Consider the following 23,465-nt stretch of genomic DNA (forward strand, 5'->3'; position numbering starts at 1 on the left):
AGACCGTTTTCACACACAGCTTACCTCGCAGTCACAATCCTGTTTCCTCCGCAGCGTCTGGTCGGATTTCCCACCATCTGCGCCGAAGTTACAGGAAGTGCCGCAGCTTTTGCGAAGCAAACATAAACCGCTAAAACCCAGTTTACGTTTGCTACGCAAAAGCCGCGGCACTTCCTGTAACTCCGGCACAGTGGGTGGGAAATCCGACAGATGCTGCGGAGGGAACAGGATTGTGACTGCGAGGTAAGCTGTGTGCGAAAACCGTAATAGTTTTCTTACAAAAGTACTTATATCTATCAAGAATTTACAGGACCCTGTCCTCACACAACCTCCAACCCATGTTTAATATCCTCTGCAACCCCTTAGTGTACATCTCATTTGCTGCTCTAGGAAATGGATAAAGGGTAGCTTCACAAGCATAGAAGGACTAGCATGCCTGAATGGCTGCTCCTTGCAGAAAAAGGCAAAGTTGCAGCTGGGAACCATCCAGCATTGGATTCACATTAGATACATAGCAAGTTGGGATTGAAGGGACTCTTAGCCCTTGCCTGTACAGTGTGTGCTTCATAGTTCAGGTGTCCACACACAGGATCGGAATGAAATTAACCCAGCAAAAACGAGAGCTGAACTTTCTTGCATTGTGAACACACACGCTGTGGAGGCCCCTACTTAAGTCTGTTTGTTTTTCTCCCATCCCAGGCATCATCACTGAGCAATGGCCTCCAGTCTCCGGAAGCAGGTGTGTCTTTTGCCTGCTGTTGGTGAGGTGATTACCCAAGTACAGACTGCAGTGCTTGAAGGCCACTTCACTCTTAAGAGCTGTGCCAGGGACCAGCTTTGGATGCTAAGTGCTAACTGCCTGCATGGAGTGTCTTCTAAGCTTACTAATTGGTATGGCCATGGTTTGAAACACACACAATGAGGGACATTGGATACGATGCTGCTAGTTCCACATAACTAAGGTGACATCTTTCAATCTAAGCCTGCTATTCTAGACTAGTGATCCCTCTCCTCTCCTCTGATGCCCCTTCCAAATCAGAACCTTGCTAGGGGGAACATCGGAGCTCCAGTTTCATTGGGACCATGTTATTCAGTGAGCAGAGATCAAATTCAGCCTTGACCTGATCTTTGGATCATTCTTGGAAAGTGCAGTATCTTCCAACTTCTATAGATTGGAATTAGAGCGACCTATCTCACAGGGTTGTTGTGAGGGGACTCAATAAAGATTACAAAGCAAGTCAAGTGCCAGATAAGTGTGTTGCACACGCTCCCATCTTAGTCGATTCAGAGGAAATAGTTAAGCCTTTTGTTATACTGTAAATTTTCAAGAGACTTCTCATCTGAGCTTTTCAGTTTGGCTCCCCTAATAAAACCAAACTGTAAATTTTCAAGAGACTTCTCATCTGAGCTTTTCAGTTTGGCTCCCCTAATAAAACCAAACAATGCCTATAAGTGCCTGTATTGAGGATAAGGTGTGTCTCCTATTATTTGGCAAAGAATGGAACTAAATAATCTTAACTGGATGTGTTTGTGTTTTATGTTATGCAGTGGATGGAATAGGGTGGAATTTGCAAATGACTTGTGCCTGTTTGCTATAATACTCAGCTGGTTTGGACCAACAGCTATATGCCTGCAGTTTGTTTAGGCAAATGAATACCATTTCTGTGGGCTTAGCAGGAAGGGAGGAAGGCCATGCCTTAAATATTTCACCCAGCAAGGTGCTTTTTGTACCTGGATTTGCAATGCTTCCTCTTATCTACTAGGCCCTTCCCTGTCTCTGGATGTCACAGAAGCCAAGATTGTAGGGATGGAAGCCAAAGACCTGGCTACAGATGGCAAAGGTACCAAGTTGGATGTGATGTCCAATAGCCGGAATGTAAACTGGGATACTGCGGCTGTTGTGCGGGATGCAAAGGATGCACATTGGGATGGCAAAGTGATAACCGCAACGGCCATTGCAACAGAATTGGACTTTAAAACTGCAGATTCTGAGGTCAAAGAGTCTGATGGAACTAAGAATATTGCTGGTTCAGAGATCACAGCTACGGATCACAGGCACGCAAGCCCAGAAGTCAAGGATATGATGCCCAATTCCAGGAAAGAGGGCCAGGATGCCCAGACAAGCAGATTGGATGCTAAAGATGATAATCAGCATAGCAAAATGGAAGCTCTTGATGCCAAGGTGGAGGGTACCAAAGAGAGCAACAAGGAAGGTGATGGTGACATCATTTCGCTTGACTGTGAAATTCTTGGGTTTGGTCCTGATATTGATTTCCTGGGCCCAGATGCTGAGCTCTACATGCATTTCATGCGGAGCCACCACTGTTATGATGCCATTCCTACCAGCTCCAAACTGGTTGTGTTTGAAACCACCTTACAGGTGAGAGGGATGTCAGAGTTATCTGGGGGTATTATTGTGGATGCGTGGGGTGGGGAGCTGACTTTTTAACATATTGGTTTCATGGTAATGTCTCAGACAGCTGGTGTGCAGTAATGAACAGAATGTTGAACTATCTGGGATACCCAGGTTTGAATCCCCATTCTGCCATGGAAGCTTGCTGGAGGATAAAATGGATGACACTGATGTTGTTAGCATGTGGTTTATAAACAAAAGAAGTCCAGCAGACAGGAGAATAGCCTGACCCAAAAAGATTGCATTGCCTCTTCTATGTAATGAACAGAGTTATTCCCTATACTTGTATAAAAGTAGCCAGTTCTCAGAGTTATTCCCTATACTTGTATAAAAGTAGCCAGTTCTCAGAGTTATTCCCTACACTTGTATAAAAGTAGCCAGTTCTCAACACCCATGCTGTGTGAACAAGAAACAAGAACCCTGGCGATATTACACTGATGAAATGGCAGGGTCTGAAGACAGGAGCGAAGGCAGGAAGTAAGTTCTTCCCACTCCTTTACGTTCTCCTTATATAAGCAAATTCTGACTATTCACTCATTGCACGGAGGTTCCCTGGAGGCAGTATAGAAGCTTCTTTCTTCCCAGTTCCAGGTAGCAGTTGCTGTATTAGGGCTTTGAGGACCATGTTGCAGGAGGAAAGTGGCATATAAATACACTAAATAATAAATAAAAATATGGAACAGTGGGTGCTGCCACTTGGAGATATTATAATGGTGTTACCTTCTGTTGTTGTCAGTGGGGCCTCCCTCCTCACTGCATCTTCCATCCTGATTAGGTCCTCAGAAGCCTACAATGCTTCTTCCCAGGGGTCTTGTAATACTAATATCTGAGCCCTCCTGCCACTCACATCAAGGGTATTATGTTACAGCTGAGAGAGTGGGGAAGAAAATGCAGCTGGACGGGGCTGAAATAAGGGACATCAAATCTGTCTGGCTCCTCCTCTGCAAGGAGCTCTTAAGGGACTTCCATGCTGGGGGAGAAATAAGATGGTTACCTTTCAGTTTTGTCATGCTCTTCCTTTAGCTGCAATGGTTTCTTTCCTAGTTCTCCTAACTCATTTGTTTATTTATTAAATGTTATTTATAGCTCACCTTTCTCACTGGGGTTCAAAGCAGATGATTTATCACATTTTTAAAACTGATTTCGAGGAAGTTGTAGACTCATGAGAAGGAAATGAAATAACTGCAAAAGGAAATATGAAATTTAGTGTAGAAGGCCTGAATAACACCTGTGCAGAATAGGAGTCCCAAGTGAATGATGAACAAGCAAATCAGAAAACTGACCTGGGGATTCTCCCCGCCCCGCCTGCGCGCCCCCTGACCCCGGCCTCTTAGGCTGCATGCAGCATTTCCCCACATCTTTGTATCCACATTTTGGAAGAACAACCGCCATTCTAGCCGTATACATTCTGTTCTCTTCTCCAGATTAAGAAAGCCTTCCTTGCTATGGTGGCCAATGGGGTCCGAGCTGCTCCTCTTTGGGACAGCAAGAAGCAGTGCTTTGTGGGTAAGTGATGCAGCCGCCAAGGCTCAGGAGGGAAGGCAGAAGGGATGGGCCTAGAGAAGACTGATTATGAGCATCAGGGCAGTTTTTCTAACCATTCACACTGCATAGAAGATTGGTTTCTTGCACATACATGGGAAGTCTGGCAGTGAATTTTGGAGCACTCCAGCATCCTCTGCCGGGCTCTTTTGTTTAGTTATTTCAGCCCCTGTCCCTGCTCCACTAGACGTCTCACATCTATTGCTGGACCATTCTCTAGGTCCTCCCAGCTCTGCCACACCTATCCTTTCACCTGCTTGCTTTTTTTTTTTCTCTTTCTGCAGGTATGCTGACGATCACTGACTTCATTAATATCCTACATCGCTACTATCGATCACCTCTGGTGGGTTTTGTGGCACCCAGTACTGTTCTCATATCTGGAGTAAACCAGTTTACCGACATTTCCTCCCCAGCGTACATGATGCATTGGGGAGGCGGGTAGCCGAGAACCACTACAGGGCCCTGGATGTTTGGGCCCCCCGTATGATGCTGATCTAAACCCAATATTATAACAAAATAAATCACTGGGCTGGCTGTTACCATGCCTCTATAATAATAAAAGAATAAGCATACATGTCCATCTGTCTGACCATTTGTGGCAGGCATAATCCATCAGAAACTAAAACTAGGAAGCTCAGGATACAAGAACGCACGAAGCTGCTGCCTTCTACTGAATCAGACCCTTGGTCCATCAGAGTCAGTATTCTGTACTCAGACTGGCAGCAGCTCTTGAGGATCTCAGACGGAGGTCTTTCACATCAGCTACTGCCTGGTCCTTTTAACTGGAGATGCTGGGGATTGAACCTGGGACCTTTTGCTTGCCACACAGACACTCTTCCACTGAGCCGTAGCCCCCCCGAAAATGAGATGATCATGGGAGTCTAGGGCAAAAATGGAAAGGTTATCTCCACCCACACCTTCATGGGTTGCCACTCCTGGGAGGGGGAGTAGCTGGAGATTTTGGAGGTGGAGCCTGAAGAGGGGAGGGACTTCAGTGTAGTATAATGCCATGGAGTCCACCTTCCAAAACAGCCAGTTTCTTTAGGTGAACTGATCTCTATCGCCTCTAGATCAGTTGTAATCCCAGGAGATATCCAGCCACCAGCTGGAGGTTGACAACCTTACTCCCCATGTTATTTGCAACGGAAGCTAAGCTAAATTCTAACTTCTGGCCCTCATTCATTACCACGAAGACAAATTAACATTCTGTTTGGGGAGGGACGGTGGCTCAGTGGTAGAGCATCTGCTTGGGAAGCAGAAGGTCCCAGGTTCAATCCCCGGCATCTCCAAAAAAGGGTCCAGGCAAATAGGTGTGAAAAACCTCAGCTTGAGACCCTGGAGAGCAGGGGAGGGACGGTGGCTCAGTGGTAGAGCATCTGCTTGGGAAGCAGAAGGTCCCAGGTTCAATCCCCGGCATCTCCAAAAAAGGGTCCAGGCAAATAGGTGTGAAAAACCTCAGCTTGAGACCCTGGAGAGCAGGGGAGGGACGGTGGCTCAGTGGCAGAGCATCTGCTTGGTAAGCAGAAGGTCCCAGGTTCAATCCCTGGCATCTCCAAAAAAGGGCCCAGGCAAATAGGTGTGAAAAACCTCAGCTTGAGACCCTGGAGAGCCGCTGCCAGTCTGAGAAGACAATACTGACTTTGATGGACCGAGGGTCTGATTCAGTATAAGGCAGCTTCATATGTTTATATGTTCTGGGGAGGGACAGTGATTCAGTGGTAGAGCATCTGCTTGGGAAGCAGAAGGTCCCAGGTTCAATCCCTGGCATCTCCAAAAAGGGTCCAGGCAAATAGGTGTGCAAAACCTCAGCTTGGGACCCTGGAGAGCCGCTGCCAGTCTGAGAAGACAATACTGACTTTGATGGACCGAGGGTCTGATTCAGTATAAGGCAGCTTCATATGTTCATATGTTATCATGCATATAAAGAATGTGGGGGGGAGCATCCCTTTACGACTTTGATAGATTGTAGGGAATATTAACTTCCCCCTTCTATTCATAATATTATTAACAAAGGTTTGCTGCTATAATACTATTAAATATATTCTAAGTTGCCAACCAAAGCGGATGAGAAGGAGTTGAACCCAAGACTGAAAAATAAGTGGGGTCGGGGTGGGGAGAAATAAAATTAGCAGCAGGGATAGAGGGAATGGCAGATCATTAAAGAAAGAACAAAACAATGGAGGAGAAACACGTGGCAAAGGATTAGAGAAATGAAGGAAAAGGCAATGAAAGATCTTTCTGTTTTGCTACCACACACTAACAGGTCTGCCCCTTTGCAAGATCTGGTTGTGCAGACAACTATGGAGCTGGATGGAACTAAAGGAAGACAGAAATCAGATTGCTGGAGAGAATGGCCTTATCAGGAGGATGCATCCTGGCATAAACTGTAGCTTGTCCTGGGCTGGCCTTGCCTTGCTGCAATGTTGGCTTGGCTGATAAATTTATTAGGACCTGAGAAGCCAGGCTTTCCCTCAGCCTCCTATTAAACACTGCAGAAAGGCCATTCCAGCAGGACAACTGTTTCCTGTGCTCTGCCTTCTTGATGCTCCTAATGGCTACAGCGCAGGACTGCGCTAGTAATTGTAAAGAAGTAAGCGCATTCCGGCCCTTCAGCTGACTTGGGCCCTGGGAATTTTGTCCCTTCAGTGGCCCTCTTGGGAGAACCACTTTGGGTCCAAGTAGCAGGTTTGGGCTGTTCAGAACTCCATGATCCCAAGGTCCTCAGTATGATGAAACTATGAATGTTTCGAGGACACAACAAAATCTTTCCCCCAGAATCCTATTGAACAGAATCCAGAGGAGTAGACATATCTGGTGAAGTAACAGAACATCATGGCATCTTAAAGACTACCACATTTATATCATACTCCATGCAACGATGAAATGAGCTCTCACTCACAAAAGTTTATGTCACAATACATGTGGTAGTCTTTAAGATGCCACAAATCTCTTCATTACGTTGAACACAATTACTAAGAACCATTTTGTTAAGAAATTAAACAGTTTAAAATACGGAGTTTTAAAAACTTAAGTGTATCCTTTAGTGCAAATGAATCTGCTAATTTGGGCATGACCTAGAAGCAATGTGTAGCTTCGCTCTGGTCCTCAGTAGGTGCTTCCAAAGCATAACTGGCGCATATCACATATGCATCACATGTTAAGCTTAACCATTTGTGGTGAAAAGTGACAGACTTTCGTTCATACATTGCAATGATTTTGTACCATTTCAGGTTCAGATATACGAGGTTGAGGAACACAAAATTGAAACCTGGAGAGGTGAGGATGGGAATGCTGGGGGACTGGTGTATACAGGGATGCAATTCTGCACTGTTAAAACTGATAAGAATTCTGCCATTTACACCAGTGGAAGGTGAATTGCATTCTCTTTGTGTGTATTTATAGCTGTTTGCATGTGCTGAAAACCATGCCCCCTTAGCTGGATAGATGAACTGTGATGAGCTTGCTTTCTCCTTTGGAAAAAGGATATTGAGGTTCTGACTCTTACTGCTCATAGCCACTTTGGTGTAGTGGTTAAGTGTGCGGACTCTTATCTGGGAGAACTGGGTTTGATCCCCCACTCCTCCACTTGCACCTTTTAGCATGGCCTTGGGTCAGCCTTAACTCTGGCAGAGGTTGTCCTTGAAAGGGCAGCTGCTGTGAGAGCCCTCTCCAGCCCCACCCACCTCACAGGGTGTCTGTTGTGGGGGAGGAAGGTAAAGGAGATTGTGAGCCGCTCTGAGACTCTGTCCTTGAAAGGACAGCTGCTGTGAGAGCCCTCTCCAGCCCCACCCACCTCATAGGGTGTCTGTTGTGGGGGGAGGGAGATAAAGGAGATTGTAGGCCACTCTGAGCCTCTGTCCTTGAAAGAGCAGCTGCTGAGAGCCCTCTCCAGCCCCACCCACCTCACAGGGTGTCTGTTGTGGGGGAGGAAGGGAAAGGAGATTGTAGGCCGCTCTGAGCCTCTGTCCGTGAAAGGGCAGCTGCTGTGAGAGTTCTCTCCAGCCCCACCCACCTCACAGGGTGTCTGTTGTTGGGGAGGAAGGTAAAGGAGATTGTGAGCCGCTCTGAGACTCTTCGGAGTGGAGGGCGGGATATAAATCCAATATCATCTTCTTCTTCATACATGTGTTGTCATTAGTTCTTGCTGAAGATGGTGCATGTCTGTCTGTGTACTGTCTTTATGTCCTGGTTTGCACAAATGCAGTGGTAGCTCGCACACCATTAACCAAAGAATTCAGAAAGAAACACCTTTTTGTGTAGCTGAGGTCATTTGGCAGATACAGCTTGTCAGGTCAATAGTGCTGCAGGAGTGAAACAAACAGCTGTTGTTGAATCAGCTTCATTAACACAACTGTGGAAGAGTCCGCTATTCTGCTGCTGTTGCGCAGTCCAATTGGCAGTGTAAGAGCTACTTCATGCAGGACTCTTTCCATGCTGTGGCAGTGCTGTGGTTTCATGGTTGGACTAGGACCTGGACAGAAATCTCCACTCTGCCACAAAGTCCACTGAATGATTTTGAGCCAGTCATTCTCTATCAGCCTAACCTACTTCAAAGTGGGCTGTGAGGATAAAATGAGGGTGGCAGAGCCATGTGCACCTTTGGGGAAAGTACAGGATAAAAATGCACTAGGTTAATGAAGAGTCACTGAAGACTAGAGACAAACACATGAAGCTAGCTATCTATACTGGTCTACCAGTGTCAGCGTTGCCTACTCTGACTGACAGCCTCTCCAGGTAGAGATGTTGCAAAATTTGCCATGAGTACACTTATAGCTGGACAAATTTATAGTGCTAGAAAGTGCCAGTGAGATGTCAGCCAGCCTGCTTGGTTCATGCTGAGCAGGTTTGCATTGAATGTTTGCAAAACTGTGCATGTGCAAAGTCTTCGCTGATGCCAGCCGATCGGCAGCCATTAGTGTCACTCGGGATTATTTCGACAAAAGGATTTTGCTACAGCAGAGCATTTATTTATGACTGATTTATACAACTTGTGACTGATTTATTTAGCTATTTAAACAACCACCTGCTGAGCAGAGGAGGTGCCTGGTAAGAACAGGGTTTAGCAGAACTCAGTCAGGCTGTGTGAGAATGCACATATATTGCATTGTGATTAGGCAGAAATGCAGTGAAGCAACCTGCCAAACCAGGGTTGGCCAAACTTGTTTAGCGTAAGAGCCATATAGAATAAATGTCAGATCTTCGAGAGCAGCAAGACGTGAACATAAGGTCTTCGAGATCCACAAGGGAGGGAGGAAAAATTGAAAGAAAGCAAATATATGGGGGGAGGGAGAAGGGAGGGAAAGGTGAAAAAAGCAACTTTAACTTTAAATGCATTCTTTAAGCTGATGGCTGATTTGGCTTGGGGAAGTGATTTAAAGAGAGAATTGCCTTCTCCAAGCCAGCCAACAGGGTGGTAGGGGCTTCAAGAGCCACACAATGTGTGTGAAAGAGCAACGTGTGGCTCCAAAGCCACAGTTTGGCCACAATCATAAACTGGTTGGCAAATACTTGTACTGATCATAGAAGCACCAACTCCCTGTTCACAATCTTTGAACACGAGGTGAGGTGGCTGGTTTTTAAAATTCCTGTCTCCAGGGTCTCGGGTAGAGGTCTTTTAAAATCACCTTCTAGCTGATCCTTTTAACTGGTGATGCCGGGGACAGAACCCAGGGCCTTCTGCATGAAAAGCAGATGCTCTACCCCTGGGCCATGGCCCCTTCCCCCCATACCACCTCTCTATGTTGTATTGTTATTTCCTCATTCGGCCCACTGAATATTCTAAATCCAGCATAAGAAGAAACAAATTCTTTTTGTGAAGGCATTTGTGGAACAGCCAGCACCTTCAGGTGGTTGTCATTCCGAGAAAGCGGGATGCATTTTTTAATATATGTTTTGAAACACTGAGCTTGAAGCTGAGTTATATAATAATGTTGTAGGTTATTCTGTCAGATGGAATATATTGCCCCGAGTCTGTCAGTGCAGGGTTACAAAATGGTTACCATGGGACTTCTGACCAAATTCTTAGCACTGTATCAAGCTGTGGCGAGGAAATTTGGATACGTCAAGCTGTGGCAAGGAAATTTTATTTTATTTAGAATTTATATCCCGCCCTTCCCACGGGTGGCTCAGGGCGGCTTCCAACAATAGATCCAGCATAAAATTAAGCAACATTTAAACATATAAGAGAAAACAGATAAAACCATAAATATTAATAAATATTCGAAATGTATATAAAAAAACTCTGGCAATCTAGCACAGACTAAACCTGCCAATCATAACACCACCCATTTCCTAAATGTTTTGAGTGCAGATGTTATAAGTTGGAAGAGTGTAATATCAACCTCAGTTTGACAGTCATGACCCATGGTACACTGACCCCAACCTGTTGTGTATCTCATCATCTTTCTAAATTTGCTGGAAATCAAGTAAAAATATTCTACCAACTTTGCTTTAGTGGTAGTTAATCAGTCCAGGTTTCCGTAAGATGGAGGTTACAGTACTAATTTTCTTTCTTCTCTCTCCAGAGGTATATCTTCAAGGTTCCTTCAAACCCTTAGTCTGCATCTCACCAAATGATAGGTAAGTCATTCTTACTGCTTACTCTTTCTGCAGACAGAGGTTGTGATGGAAAGGCACCACCAATCCCCCTTTTGCTCTTGGGTTGTCCAGTCTTTTTGCAAACAATTCTTGTATGTCATTCATTGCTAAATCCACACTGTCAACTGGTTGTCAGAGTTGGGGCATGCTCAGTGGGACATTTGCTTTGAGGGGGAGAAGCTAGTAGAACAGGAGACCACAGGAGTGGGGTTGGATCATAAAGATTCCTGTGTGGTTTTTATATTTCCACTGAGTGAACCAAGAATGGAAGCCATCAAGACAACTGCTCCTTCCCAGAGAATGTGCTGAAATGTAACACTAGCAATAAAATTAAGTTGTTTGCCAGCATGCATCTCAGAGGATGTTAGCAAGATCAGGTCATAGCATCATGGCCTGAAAAAGCTGCTTACCTCTTTTAAAACTTTTGTATCATACAGTCTGATGAAGAGTTCTAAGTGAACTTGAAAGTGTGTACAATGTTTTCTGCCAATTTGATTAGCAATACATAGATTTTGTTCTTGTTTTTGCTTCTTTATGGACAGAAGATTTCTGCATAGGGGAGGGACAGTGGCTCAGTGGTAGAGCATCTGCTTGGTAAGCAGACGGTCCCAGGTTCAATCCCTGGCATCTCCAGCTAAAAAGGGTCCAGGCAGATAGGTGTGAAAAACCTCAGCTTGAGACCCTGGAGAGCTGCTGCCAGTCTGAGTAGCCAATACTGACTCTGATGGACCGAGGGTCTGATTCAGTAGAAGGCAGCTTCATATGTTCATATATGCATGTAACAACTGCATAATAGGCAAAAATCAAAAAGTGTGGCTTTCACTATCACTGTTTCCAGGGCACAAAAGTGTCACTTGTTGATTTCTGCCAGTCATGTAACTGTTAATGGATGGAACTTTAATCCATAAAAACATGGCCATATTAGCTATCTCTCAATAGTGCCTCTCCACCCCATTTTAGTCTGGGTTACATATTGCACCAACAGTTGTAATAGATAGTGGGTTGAGTTATTCAATTGGTTGGCTGCAGGAATATAAGCCAAGCGTATTATGTGGTTCTGTTTCTCCCTTCTCTAGCCTATTTGATGCTGTTTATTCCTTGATAAAGAACAAGATCCATCGGCTGCCTGTTATTGAGCCCATCTCAGGGAATGTCCTCTACATCCTGACACACAAACGTATCCTCAAATTCCTGCATATTTTTGTGAGTGTTAGGTGACTAGGAACCTTCAGTGGGGTATGTGTGTGGGCTGGCAACAGCCGATCCTTCCTTTCAGCATGCATGGCACCACAGACGTAGCAAAAAATGTACAACTCTGTCCTCAAAGTGCTTACACTTCAAAGCAGGGGTGGCCAAACCGCAGCTCAGGAGCCACATGTGGTTTTTTCACACCTATTTGGCTCTTAAAGCCCCCCCCCCCCGTCAGCCAGCTTGGAGAAGGCATTTGTCTCTTGAAATCACTTCTCCAAGCCAAGTCAGCCAGCGCATTGGAGAATGCATTTAAATTTAAATTTGCTTTCTTTCCTTCTCTCCTCCCAACTACCTTCCTTCCTTCCTTCCTTCCCTCCCTCCAACATCTGACCTTCATGTATTGCGGCTCTTAAACATTTGATGTTTATTCTATGTCTCTCTCGGCTTGACTTCGCGAACGAAGATTTAAGAAAGGTGCAGTAGTCCACATCTGCTGCAGGCTCGCTGGTGGCTGACAAGACCAATGCGGGACAGGCAGGTCCGGCCACAGTGGCTGCAGGGAAAAGTCTGATTTGGGGTTGGTGCTGTAGCAGTGCGACTCTTCCTCAATCTCCTTTTGTCCTCAAGACCAGCTATGCGTGCGTTCTCAAAGGAAGAGACAGCCTGGTGGATGGTGTGCCTCCATGCTTTGCTATCTGAGGCTAGGTCAGGTGGTTGATGCAACAGGTACCAAGGGATTTCTTCAAGGAGTCCTTGTACCTCTTCTTTGGTGCCCCTCTATTTCGATGGCCGGTGGAAAGTTCGCCATACAGGGCAATCTTGGGAAGGCGGTGGTTTTCCACCCTGGAAATATGCCCTGCCCAGCGCAGCTGCGTCTTCAACAGCAGTGCCTCGATGCTTGTAACCTCCGCCCTCTTATTCTGTGTAGCGCTTACGTTAAGCAAGTTTGGCCACTATAATATAGTGGGTTCAATGCACGGGATTGCAGTGATCATAGCTCTCTTTATTAGTTACAGCATGGTAACGGCTGAACTAGAAGACTACTGAACTGGGCCAACGGGGCCAACTATATACACTTCAAGGTTCCCGTGCTAGGACGCCATTGGATCATTCAAACCAGCAGGGGCTCATGATTGGAGCAGGGCAGCAGGGATTTGGATCCTACTGCCCATTGTTCCAGAGTCCTCAAGGCTCCAATGAGCCAGGTAGGAACACTACTGCTAACAGATACATTACTCCACATACACAACAGCCACCCTGCTTTCAAGGGAGGAAGGACAACAGGAGGGGAGGGCAGGATGTTGTAGACCAGGGGTCCTCAAACTTTTTAAATAGGGGGCCAGTTCACTGTCCCTCAGACTGTTGGAGGGCCGGACTGCCGTTACTGTACAAGGCCGCGGGCCGTCAGTTCTCCGTCTTCTGCATCTCTCTCCCTTCCCCACACCACACACCCCGGCCTGGGAACTCACCTCACCTCAGTATATCGCCTCACACTCTGTCTCCGCCGCCTCAGCCCAGTGCCGGAAGTGTGCATTGCTAACGCGAGTTTAGGTCGAACGTCACTTCCGGTCTGATTTTGCCATAACCCGGCGGGCCGCATAAACGTCCTCAGCGGGCCGCATCTGGCCCGCGGGCCGTAGTTTGAGCACCCCTGTTGTAGACTAATAGTTAACATGTTTTTAAAACTTCATCAGAATTGGGAACGATTCTAGATTTTAAGGGGCAGAGAGGTGCTTGGGCTTTTACAGAAAACACCACAGTGTGTTCCATAGTGGTCTTTCTTTCTCACAAGCCCCTTTTCTGTCTCCTTGAACGGAAATCTCACCTGTGTGGGTGAGGGCTGCTGGGCTGGAGAGGGGAACGTTGCTTATTCCCAGAGCATTCTGCACTTCTCTCCCTCTAGGGAGCCTTGATTCCAAAGCCAAGGTTCTTGCAGAAGACCATCCAAGAGTTGGGCATTGGCACCTTCCGTGATGTTGCCATGGTGTTGGAGTCAGCCCCTGTCTACACCGCCCTGGAGATCTTTGTGGACCGCAGGGTCTCAGCACTGCCTGTCATTAATGAAGCAGGTACTAAATCTCCGCTGCTTATCCGTTCACTGTAGCATTTCTTCTGTTCTCTTCCCTTCCTCATGAATGTAAAGTCCCAACACAATCAAAGTAGTATGTTACAGAAAAAGGATAGGCTAGAACTGCTTTTCCCCTGACAAATAATGCTTCCACTGTGAGGTTTTGTACAGATATAACATGTAAACTGGAGCAATTTTTTTGAGCTTCCACACAGCATCATACCCCCACTCTCAGGGTTTGCTCCTGATTTTTAAAGTCTTTCACAAACCTGGTTTTAAGCCATGGCCATGTCCTTACCTCTCTTCTCTCACAGTTTGGATACACCCCACCCTGTGACCTTTGTTCTTCCAGCTCCACCACCACCCTCTTTCTTCTGAAGGTCTCCTGCTTCATTGAACAGTTCCATCCTTTCTCCTCTGTTGTCCTCAGGGCCAGCCCTAGCCTTGCCACCGTGGGCAAGGCTGACTTCTACCCCCACCCCCACACACGGATAGCATCACTGAGTCACACAGGGGGCTTCCAATTTGGCGTCCCCAGAAGGCTGGTGCCTGCCTAGCGGCAGGCCAAGCACTGGTTGTCATTTGTACCTGGAACTGCCCCTCAAACACTGCCTGGCACCACCTTTCTCACTTCTTTCAGCTCCCTCCTCAGAACCACCCCCATGTGAAGCCTTGGCAAGGTCCTTGGTCTCCCTACCCTACTGCAGCCTAAGTATGTGTGACAGGTAGGAGCACATCTTCTTCCTCAGGTTATCCGTGTCACCATCCTGCTCCCCTCCCCCTTTGTTTCTCTTAAATGGAAAACTCCCTATGTCAGGGTCCTCTTTCTTGTTCTATACAAGAAGCTATGCAGCATAGATGGGGGTGTACACACAATAATAACGAGTCTGTAATACAGGGGTCCTCAGTGTAGTGCCTATAGGCACCACGGCGCCCATCAATACCTTTCCTGGAGCCCCCCATGTGTTCCTAGAAAGTGGGCCACACCAGATGGGGCTTTTGCTGAACGTTTTTGACCAGCCTTTGGAGATTTGATTGGCTCTGCAGATTTTTTAAAACTTTGCTTTGGAAGCAGCTGTCACCGCAACACAGGGATCTTCACTGAACGGCTGAAGATAAAATGTGGTGGCCTTTTTTTGCCTGGCTCTGCCTTATATTTTATGGCAGCTATTTTTGGCTGCACCCACCACACTGTGTCAGAATTCCAAAGGCACTGTAAACGCAGAAAAGCTAGAGACCCCTGCTCTAATAATTGGCAGAGGACTTGGTGCTTGGGGGGGGGGGCAACATTGGGAGGGCTTCTAGTGTCCTGGCCCTACTGGTGGACTTCCTGGTGGTACCTGAGGTTTTGGCCACCGTGTGACTGAGTGTTGGACTGGATGTGCCAACATGTCTTCTCTTATGTTCCTATGACCATTGCAGAATTGTGAGCTGATGGACAGGGCTACTATTGCTTGGAATTTTTCATAATGCTGTCTTCTCCTCTTTCTCTTTACAGGGAGAGTTGTTGGCCTGTACTCCCGCTTTGATGTGATTGTAAGTTTGGCACACCCAATTCTATAAGTACAATTGGTTTGTCAGATAAATAGGACTGTGCAGAGGATGGAAATACTCAATGAAGTGCTGGGAGAGCTTTTTGATGAACCAAAGCTAAGAATATGGGATATTTTGCTGCATTGTCTTGAGTGGTATTGGAACTTTATGGCAGGGAGGTATATGCATATGTATGTTGCGTGCATGTAGGATGTAGACATCACTGAAAGTTTCCCAAGCTTTGCCCGTCTGAAGAGTCTGGAGATAGTATTACTCGTTTTCCAGTCACCTCTTGAGAGGAAGTTCATCAGTTGTAACGTACAGTTGTAAAGAAAGGAGAATGTCACCATGATTTTGGAAGTATAGTGTTGCAAACAGATTGTGTTGATTCCAGGGGACACTTGCATGGGACATGGTAGGACACCTAAACTATTGCCTTCAGTTAGAGCCACCTGCATATCAAGGTTGGATACTACCACTTTGGTCAATGGTCTTCCCATTTGGGTCAGGAGCATGGATATATTCTCTGGCGTTTCCAAGTCTTCTGCTTGGATGGTCTCTGATGATTGCCTCAAATTCCTCCCTCATGTCACGACTTATTTCCCACAGCACTTGGCTGCCCAGAAGTCCTACAACAACCTGGACATTAGTGTGGGGGAAGCCCTGAAGCAGCGCTCAATCTGCCTCGAGGGGGTACTCACATGCCACCCTTATGAGACTATGGAAGATATCATTGATCGCATTGCCAAAGAGCAGGTAGGCTGGGTGTGTGTGTGCTTATGTTTGTAGAGTGGGGAAAATAAGGACAACAGTTTATGAACAGCTGTCATGGAGCAAGACTTGGCTCCTTTTCTCCAGTTCTGGCTTTATATTGGGTGCCTTTAAAGCTCCATCTAAACCTCATCTCAGAATGAAGAAAACTGTACATAATTTGTGCAGTGAGCATGCCTTGGTTTCGCACTCATTCCTTTTTTTTTTGCCAGCTGGAGATCAGTTGTAAAAGTGGGAGATCTCCGGGCCCCACCTGGAAGCTGGCAACCCTATCAGAACTCCCCACAAGTAGAGTTGCTTCACATTAATGGTGTTTAAATTATTAAAAGTTCAAAGCTTGCCTGAAGTATAAGGAAAGGGCAAACAGAAGTCTTCTGGAGGAATGTAGGTCTGCCTTCATTGGTTATTACTTGCTGCAGTTTCAGGTTCTTTCTCATGTCAATCTGGACAAGCTCACAGCATTGCAGTAGCAGCAACCCAGCTGCCAGTCTGATCTTTCCCTGAGATCTCTTATTGTAGAGGCTACTGGCATGTAATCTCTGGGAGGTCTATATATGACCACATATATGGTTTTTTTCATGCATTGGGGGAATATGCATAGATTTGGTAAGGGCATTTTCCTGAGGTCTGTTTTCCATGTATTTCAAGGGGCAGGTCCCTCAGGTAAAATGGCAACCATGTTGTTATTTCAAAGCTGCCTCCTTGTGGAGCAGAGGAACATATGAACATATGAAGCTGCCTTATACTGAATCGGACCTTTGGTCCATCATAGTCAGTATTGTCTTCTCAGACTGGCAGCGGCTCTCCAGGGTCTCAAACTGAGGTTTTTCGCACCTATTTGCCTGGACCCTTTTTTGGAGACTGTTTAGGTTTACAATTTAGCCTGGAGCCCAGAAATTTGTTGCATACCTCAATTGGACCATGCTCTGTCTGTTCCCCCATCTCTGAATCTTCCTGGTGGTCAATAAAAGGTGATGTCTTGGATCTCAGACTGGTGAAGTGGTGGCAGTTTCTGGAGCATTCCTTCAGTTTCAGCAAAAGAATCACATGGGGTATTTCTAGATGGAGTAGTTTTCTGTCAGAGAGCCACTAAAAAGAGATTCATGTTGAATGCTGGGGTCCTCACGTAGAGGCATATTGTTCAGGAAGAAGATCTTCAAGGTAAGCATAAACAGCTTGGTGTATTGACAACTGTGTACCTTTAAGAATTGGAAATCAGAGGGCTACTTCACATGTTACAGGGTGGCAAACGTGTTTGCTACTGTACAAAAGAAGTGTAAGCCCATCCTGGCTATCTACAACATGTACCTTACATGTGACTGGAAATCTCCATTTACTGCATGGATGTAATACCATGAATGGTCACTAGGGTTGCCAAGTCCAATTCAAGAAATATCTGGGGCCTTTGAGGGTGGAGCCAGGAGCAAGGGAGTGACAAGCATAATTGAACTCCAAAGGGGGTTCTGGCCATCACATTTAAAGGGACCGCACACCTTTTAAATGCCTTCCCTCCATTGGAAATAATGGATAGGGGCACCTTTTTGGGGGGCTCATAGAATTGGACCCCCTGGTCCAATCTTTTTGAAACTTGGAGGGTGTTTTGAGGAGAGGCATCGGATGCTATGCTCCAAATTTGGTGCCTCTACCTCTAAAAACAGCCTCCCCAGAGCCGCAGATACCTGCAGATCAATTCACCATTATACCCTATCAGGGTGGGGAACGTCTGGCCCGAGATCACTTCGTCTGGCCCTCAGGGATTGCTGGGCTGAGCCATGTGGCAGCCTCCCTGGGGCCCAGCTGGCTGGCGAGGATTGTGGGGCCCAGCCGTGCTGTGCAGCGGCCTAGCTGGCCAGCAGGGGTTGAGGCGGCCTACCTAGTATGCTAATATTAGGAGATGTGGTCTAATAAGCTAATGAGTTCCTGCTGGGCTTTTTCTACAAAAAAAAGCCGTGGATCTAGGCGGGCCATGTGTGCGCGTGCGCACCAAATTAGGCTCTCCCCACATAACTTCAAATAGAAAAAACATTTACATTAATTTTGCCAGCCTGAATCATTCTCCCTCAGTGGAGCACTGTTTTTTAAGTTGATCATTTTGTATGGCCTGTGAATGATGTTATAAATATTCAAATGGCCCTTGGCGGAAGAATGGTTCCCCACCCCTGCCCTATGGGAATCGGTCTCCATAGGGAATAATGGAATGCCCAGCAGACATCTCCCCCCCCTCCCCACCGCTTTCTGATGACTCTGAAATGGGGGAAGGGCCTCCAAACCGGGAGATCTCCTGCCCCCATCTAGGGATTGGCAACCCTTATGGTTACATGCAAAATTTTGTCTGTGCAATTGGAATAGAAATGAAGCAGCCCTAAGCTTTGGTTTAGAAATTGTATTCAGTGCTTTGATTTCTGCAGAACCCTGTTGCTTCTCACTATATCCTTTCCCCAAATATGCTGCCTTACCTCACTTCCACCTGAGGGACATCAAAGCGAAGTATTGCTAGGTAGCAGGGCTTTTTTGGAGCAGGAATGCAGTTCCAACTGGCTTGGCACCAGGGGTGTTGCCTAATATGCAAATGAGTTCCTGCTAGGCTTTTTCTTTTTTTAAAAAAAACCTTGCTAAGTAGTATCACTGTTATCTGGATCTGAAATATTTGTCTCTGCTTGCCTCCATCCCTCTCTTTTCCATGATGCTGTGTGGCTCACTCGTTTGGCAGGTCCATCGCCTAGTTCTAGTGGATGAGAAGAATGCCCCACGGGGGATCGTGTCCCTCTCTGACATTCTCCAGGCCCTGGTGCTCACGCCTGCAGGTATCGATGCCCTAAACTCTTAACCTGCTCGACGCTCCATCCTTCCTTCATTTGTACCCTCCATTTCCTCCACTTCTCTTCAGCTCAGGTAGGCTCCATACCTTGACCTCGCCTGCCTCTCCCCTGCTGCTCTCCTTTGCCTTGCCATTGGGTCTTTCTTGTTCAGCCAAGCCAGGTCTGTATCGCCTATCCTCAAACACCAAGGCCTGGAAGGGAAGCCGCTGGCACAGGTTAAGAATGCCTTTGTGTGGCCTGCACAGAAACCAAAAAGAAAAGAGATAAAAGTTCCCGCTTCAGTGTTGTGGGATAAGAGGCTTTCCTTCCAGTCTTGATCTGTTTGGGTTTTCTTTCTCTCTTGTTGGTTTTGTTTCTTTTTTTGCATGAAAAGAACTGAATGGATCTAGCAAAGCAGTTTGCTAGTGCCAGCACATCCATGTAGCAGCAGAAATCTGTGTATATGATGCAGATTCCTTTGACGGAATGTTACATTATTACACATCTATTGTTGCAGAGGTTGTGTACTCCCTATTGTAACACTCGCAAAAGAGAAAAGATGTATATCTAAAACCACCGGTGTATAAACAAGAACTTCAAATTGAGATATGAACATACTAACTCTGTTGATTATCACCCCCCAAACAGAAGATAGGGACATACTGAGAATGGAGGTTACATTCAGTCATCCATTGATACATCTTTCCTCTTAGATCTCCTCTAAAGCTCAGTTAAAGCCGCCCAACTCAGTAGCCATCACTACAACTTATGCCTATACAAGTGGTTTCTTGTGAAACATTTCACTGAGAGCCAGTGTAGTACAGTGGGTAAGATGGTCAGACTAGGTTCTGGGAGAGCCAGGTTCAAATCACTCCTCTGCCACAGAAACTTGCTGGGTGTCCTTAAGCGACACACGCTCAGCTTTACCTATTCACAGGATTCCTGTGAAGCTAAAATAGAGAAGAGGAGAATAATGCAAGACGCTTTTGGTCCCCAGTGGAGAGAAAAGTGGGGTACAAATGAAGTAAATAAATAACAAATTGTGTCCTTTACTAGAAAGACAGAGAAGCATAATTAGGTAAAATTCATATATAATCATTGCTTCTGCTCCTGTGTCCCATTTAAAACAAAGAGGGCAAACAGGTAACCCTTGTGGCAAACTTTCCCACCCTTAATGAGGAGAAACTAGCATTAGTGGATGCTGGATCGTGCTTGTTGCAACTTTTTTCTCGATGATCCAAAAAGGTTTTGGTTTGGATCCTAGCATTTCATTCTCTTGGCATCTTTTCTTACCTTGCACTGGAGGAATGCTCAAGCATCCCCAACACAAAATGTGAAGATTCAACTGCAGGACTTACCTACCCTTCTTCTGGTCCTGCCCAGGTACTTCCCAGTGTTAGTAAATGGCAGCTATAAAAAGGAACCAAGGAACTCTCCGGCCCGGCCTTAAATTCTGCCAAAGCTTACAGCAAGTGGACACCACTCAGTGAAGGGCTGGTATACAATCTAGGCTGAACATCAAACTGACAGCTTGTAATTTTTTTATGTGCCCAGCCAGTTTCCTATTATCTTTTCAGAAAGCACATACAGTTCTGTCTGGATAATGGAAAATGCTTTAGCTACAGTGGTTGTGCACACCCATGCTTTTTGTCGCCTCCCTGCTGAAGGCCTGAATTTGAAATATCCCCTGAACGTCTACCAACTGTTGTTAGTTCCCTAGTTCACACTGTTGCCAGCTATGTGTATGACCGTGTGTGTATGTATTATACAGCAGTATGCCAGCTGCTGTGGATTTGTGCTTGGGGCAGCTGTGGTTGCTCTCCTACAATTAGGTTCCTATGACAAAAACAAGCATGGCTCATTTCTCCCACCACACTATCAAAATGGCTTATGGCCCAACTGGGCACATGGAATGAAACAGGAAGGGCCTTGGGGTTTGTGGAAAGCTATAACTTGGTCACTTTAACAAAAAGCAAAGAGCTACTTACATGAGATCCCTCTTTCTACCCCCAATCGCATTAATATTTAGAAAGTTCTTCTGGTAGATCAAGCAGCATTCCCAAATCCCAATAAGCCAGGTTTAAAAAAGGGAGACATGAGGGAGACTCCATTACTTTTGCCCTCTGACTGGCTTTGGTGCCTGCTTAGTTTACGATGCAGGGGGCTTCAGCTCACCCTTGTGGAGCTTCTGGCAGCCTTTGACAGGGGAGACCTAGGTTCAAATTTCTACTCTATTTTAGATAGACACGTTTCCTTTAAAGAAATTCAAGGAGGTTACATATAAAACTGCTTGCTTGGGTACCATCAGTTTCTTAGGGCTAAAATGGCACCACAAGTAGGGGAGTGGATATGTGAAAGAACTGTATTCAAGCCCCACTCCTCACCCAAAGCTTGTGCAGAGGGAAAGAGAACAGCCCGTCAGGTATCCTGACTGAAGGAAGCAGCCCAAAAGGAACATGGGCCAGTTAAGCTTCTGCTGCCTGCCTCACACACTTGACACAGACATGGATATGCATTTGTGACACATATATCACCATAGGCAGTTTATTTTTAGCTAAGGAAATTCAAGTACAAATCAATAAGCCTCTGACTGCCATGCAGAAGTTTCTTTTGGGCTTGTGGTCATGTTACAAGGGCTAAACAACATGACTAAGGACTTCCTTAATTCCAAAGTGACCGTTTAATAACAGAGTACTGAAGCCCAACTGGCAGTTGGTTAATTAGCAATTGTGTATAAAAATCAAGGGCCATGTTCACACTAGAGCTGTACCGACCAGATGATGAGTGAGACTGTGGTTTCAGAAAAAGAAGAAGTATGGAAGGAGGAAGATGCTTCCCCACAACCCATTGTTTTTCAGACACCAACAGGGGCAATAAGCTTGGCTCTCCTCGCTATTGTATTTACGTCTTCTCCATTCCCTTCTGCAGGCATCGACCGCCATTCTCTCTGAGGCAGATGTGGAAGACTACTTGCTATCTAGTTCCACTGCCGCCATGACAAGTAGGAATAAGGGATCTCCAGCTTCTGGAATGGAAGACATGTCCTCCTGCCAGGCAAGGATAGTGCTGAACTCCTGCTTTGCCTTTGGCCTTCTCCGATTCAGAAAGGGGAAGGAAATGATGAGGAAGGATGTGGACTTCCAAACTGTCAATAGTGCTCAGGGCCTTAACCTTCCACAATGCTGTTCAAGCAGCCTTTCTACAGCCGGCAAGAAAAGCAGGCCCCTGTTGAACACTGCAGCAGCTGCTCATCTCCTCCCCCAAGCCCTACAAACAATGTGCACGTGCAGAAATCCAAGATGCCGCAAGGCAGCCCAAAGCGTTTTCTGTGCCAGCTCGCTGATACTTAATAGACACTCAAAGGCTCTTTAAACTCACAAAGGGAAAGAAGGCAGAAGCTGTGCATTTGAAGTATATTAATTGTAACTTGAAACTGCTTGAACAGATTGCCCTATTAGGTCAGGCTGCATTGTAGAAGGAGGCAGATCTCCTCCTGCTTCTGTGTTGCAACTGGTTCTAACTACCGTGTTGCTTTATATTATAGTTGAGCTAGCAACATGCTGCGAGGTTGCCCTGGGCTGAACTATAAAATATAATTCTAGCCCTAGCTGAAAGCTAGGGAGCATGAAATACATAAAATGTGCCCCTTCAAGCCATCCGTTTTCCTATTTGTATGTGAATTCAAAATACTATAGGCTTTGTTTCACCTCATGTGTGGCAGGCAAGAGAATGCCTAGCTCGGGCTCCTGTGTTTCAGTGGTCGATGTGGCTCAAGAGGAAAGGGCAGAGCCAAGAAGCAGGTAAGGCTTTACTCCTATGCTCCTTGTTGCAAACCAGCGACAAATCTGATTGCATGCTGCTAAAAGGCAGGCACGATAGCTCCAGCAGACTTGGCAAACGAGTCACAACTGGTAGTGGAAAGTGCTGGCAAGCTGCAGCCAATTTATGGTGACCCTGGTATTCCTTTGTGGTCTCCCATCCAAATAATAACCAGGGCCAACCCTGCTTAGCTCCCAAAATTTTACAAGACTGGGCTAACCTGAGCCATCTAGGTCATGGCTGATTTCGCACTGACCTTTTACTGGCGCGACCACCCTCCTCACGCCGGCGGATCTGCAGGGATTTCGCACCAGAAGCGCCGGCGCAGCCAAAAGAGCCGGCAACTTCCGTCCCGAAACCAGCTCAAACGGAAACCGCCAAGAAGCAGGAAAACGTTTGAGCGGGTTTCGCGACGGAAGTAGCCGGCTCTTTCGGCTGCGCCGGCGCTTCTGGTGCGAAATCCCTGCAGATCCGCCGGCGTGAGGAGGGTGGTCGCGCCAGTAAAAGGTCAGTGCGAAAACGCCCCATGAGTATCTCTGCTTGGTTCTCTTTGGTTCTTTAACAGTTCTGATGTTGGGGTTTGAGAAGGAAAGCATCCTCAGGAAAGAAAACAGAAAACACAGGAGGAGCCCAAATCAGGATGTAAAGAATGTAGATGACCCCCAAAGAATTCATGCTCTTAACTGGGGAGGAAGGAAGAGAATCACATTTTGCACAAATTAGCTTAAATTTA

General features: G+C 46.3%; 1 protein-coding gene across 2 annotated transcripts; it reads left to right on the forward strand.

Annotated features, from left to right (window-relative positions):
- Window positions 1-1,795: 1,795 nt before the first annotated feature.
- On the forward strand, window positions 1,796-22,304 carry PRKAG3 (protein kinase AMP-activated non-catalytic subunit gamma 3). 2 transcript variants are annotated; one of them, XR_009556628.1, is made up of 11 exons: window positions 1,796-2,380; window positions 3,838-3,919; window positions 4,240-4,298; window positions 7,186-7,231; window positions 10,480-10,534; window positions 11,629-11,755; window positions 13,647-13,812; window positions 15,310-15,347; window positions 15,954-16,100; window positions 18,826-19,007; window positions 21,842-22,304. XR_009556628.1 is itself a non-coding variant. In XM_060262456.1 (11 exons), exons 1-11 carry the CDS (start codon window positions 1,808-1,810, stop codon window positions 21,862-21,864), a joined length of 1,410 nt encoding a protein of 469 aa, XP_060118439.1. In that variant the 5' UTR covers window positions 1,796-1,807; the 3' UTR covers window positions 21,865-22,304. The 2 variants fall into 2 exon arrangements, 1 of the variants encoding a protein (XP_060118439.1); XM_060262456.1 differs by having other exon boundaries at window positions 18,826-18,919.
- The last annotated feature ends 1,161 nt before the right edge of the window (window positions 22,305-23,465 follow it).

The sequence above is a fragment of the Heteronotia binoei genome, chromosome 21 (assembly GCF_032191835.1).
Source record: "Heteronotia binoei isolate CCM8104 ecotype False Entrance Well chromosome 21, APGP_CSIRO_Hbin_v1, whole genome shotgun sequence".
Classification (NCBI taxonomy): Eukaryota; Metazoa; Chordata; class Lepidosauria; order Squamata; family Gekkonidae; genus Heteronotia; species Heteronotia binoei.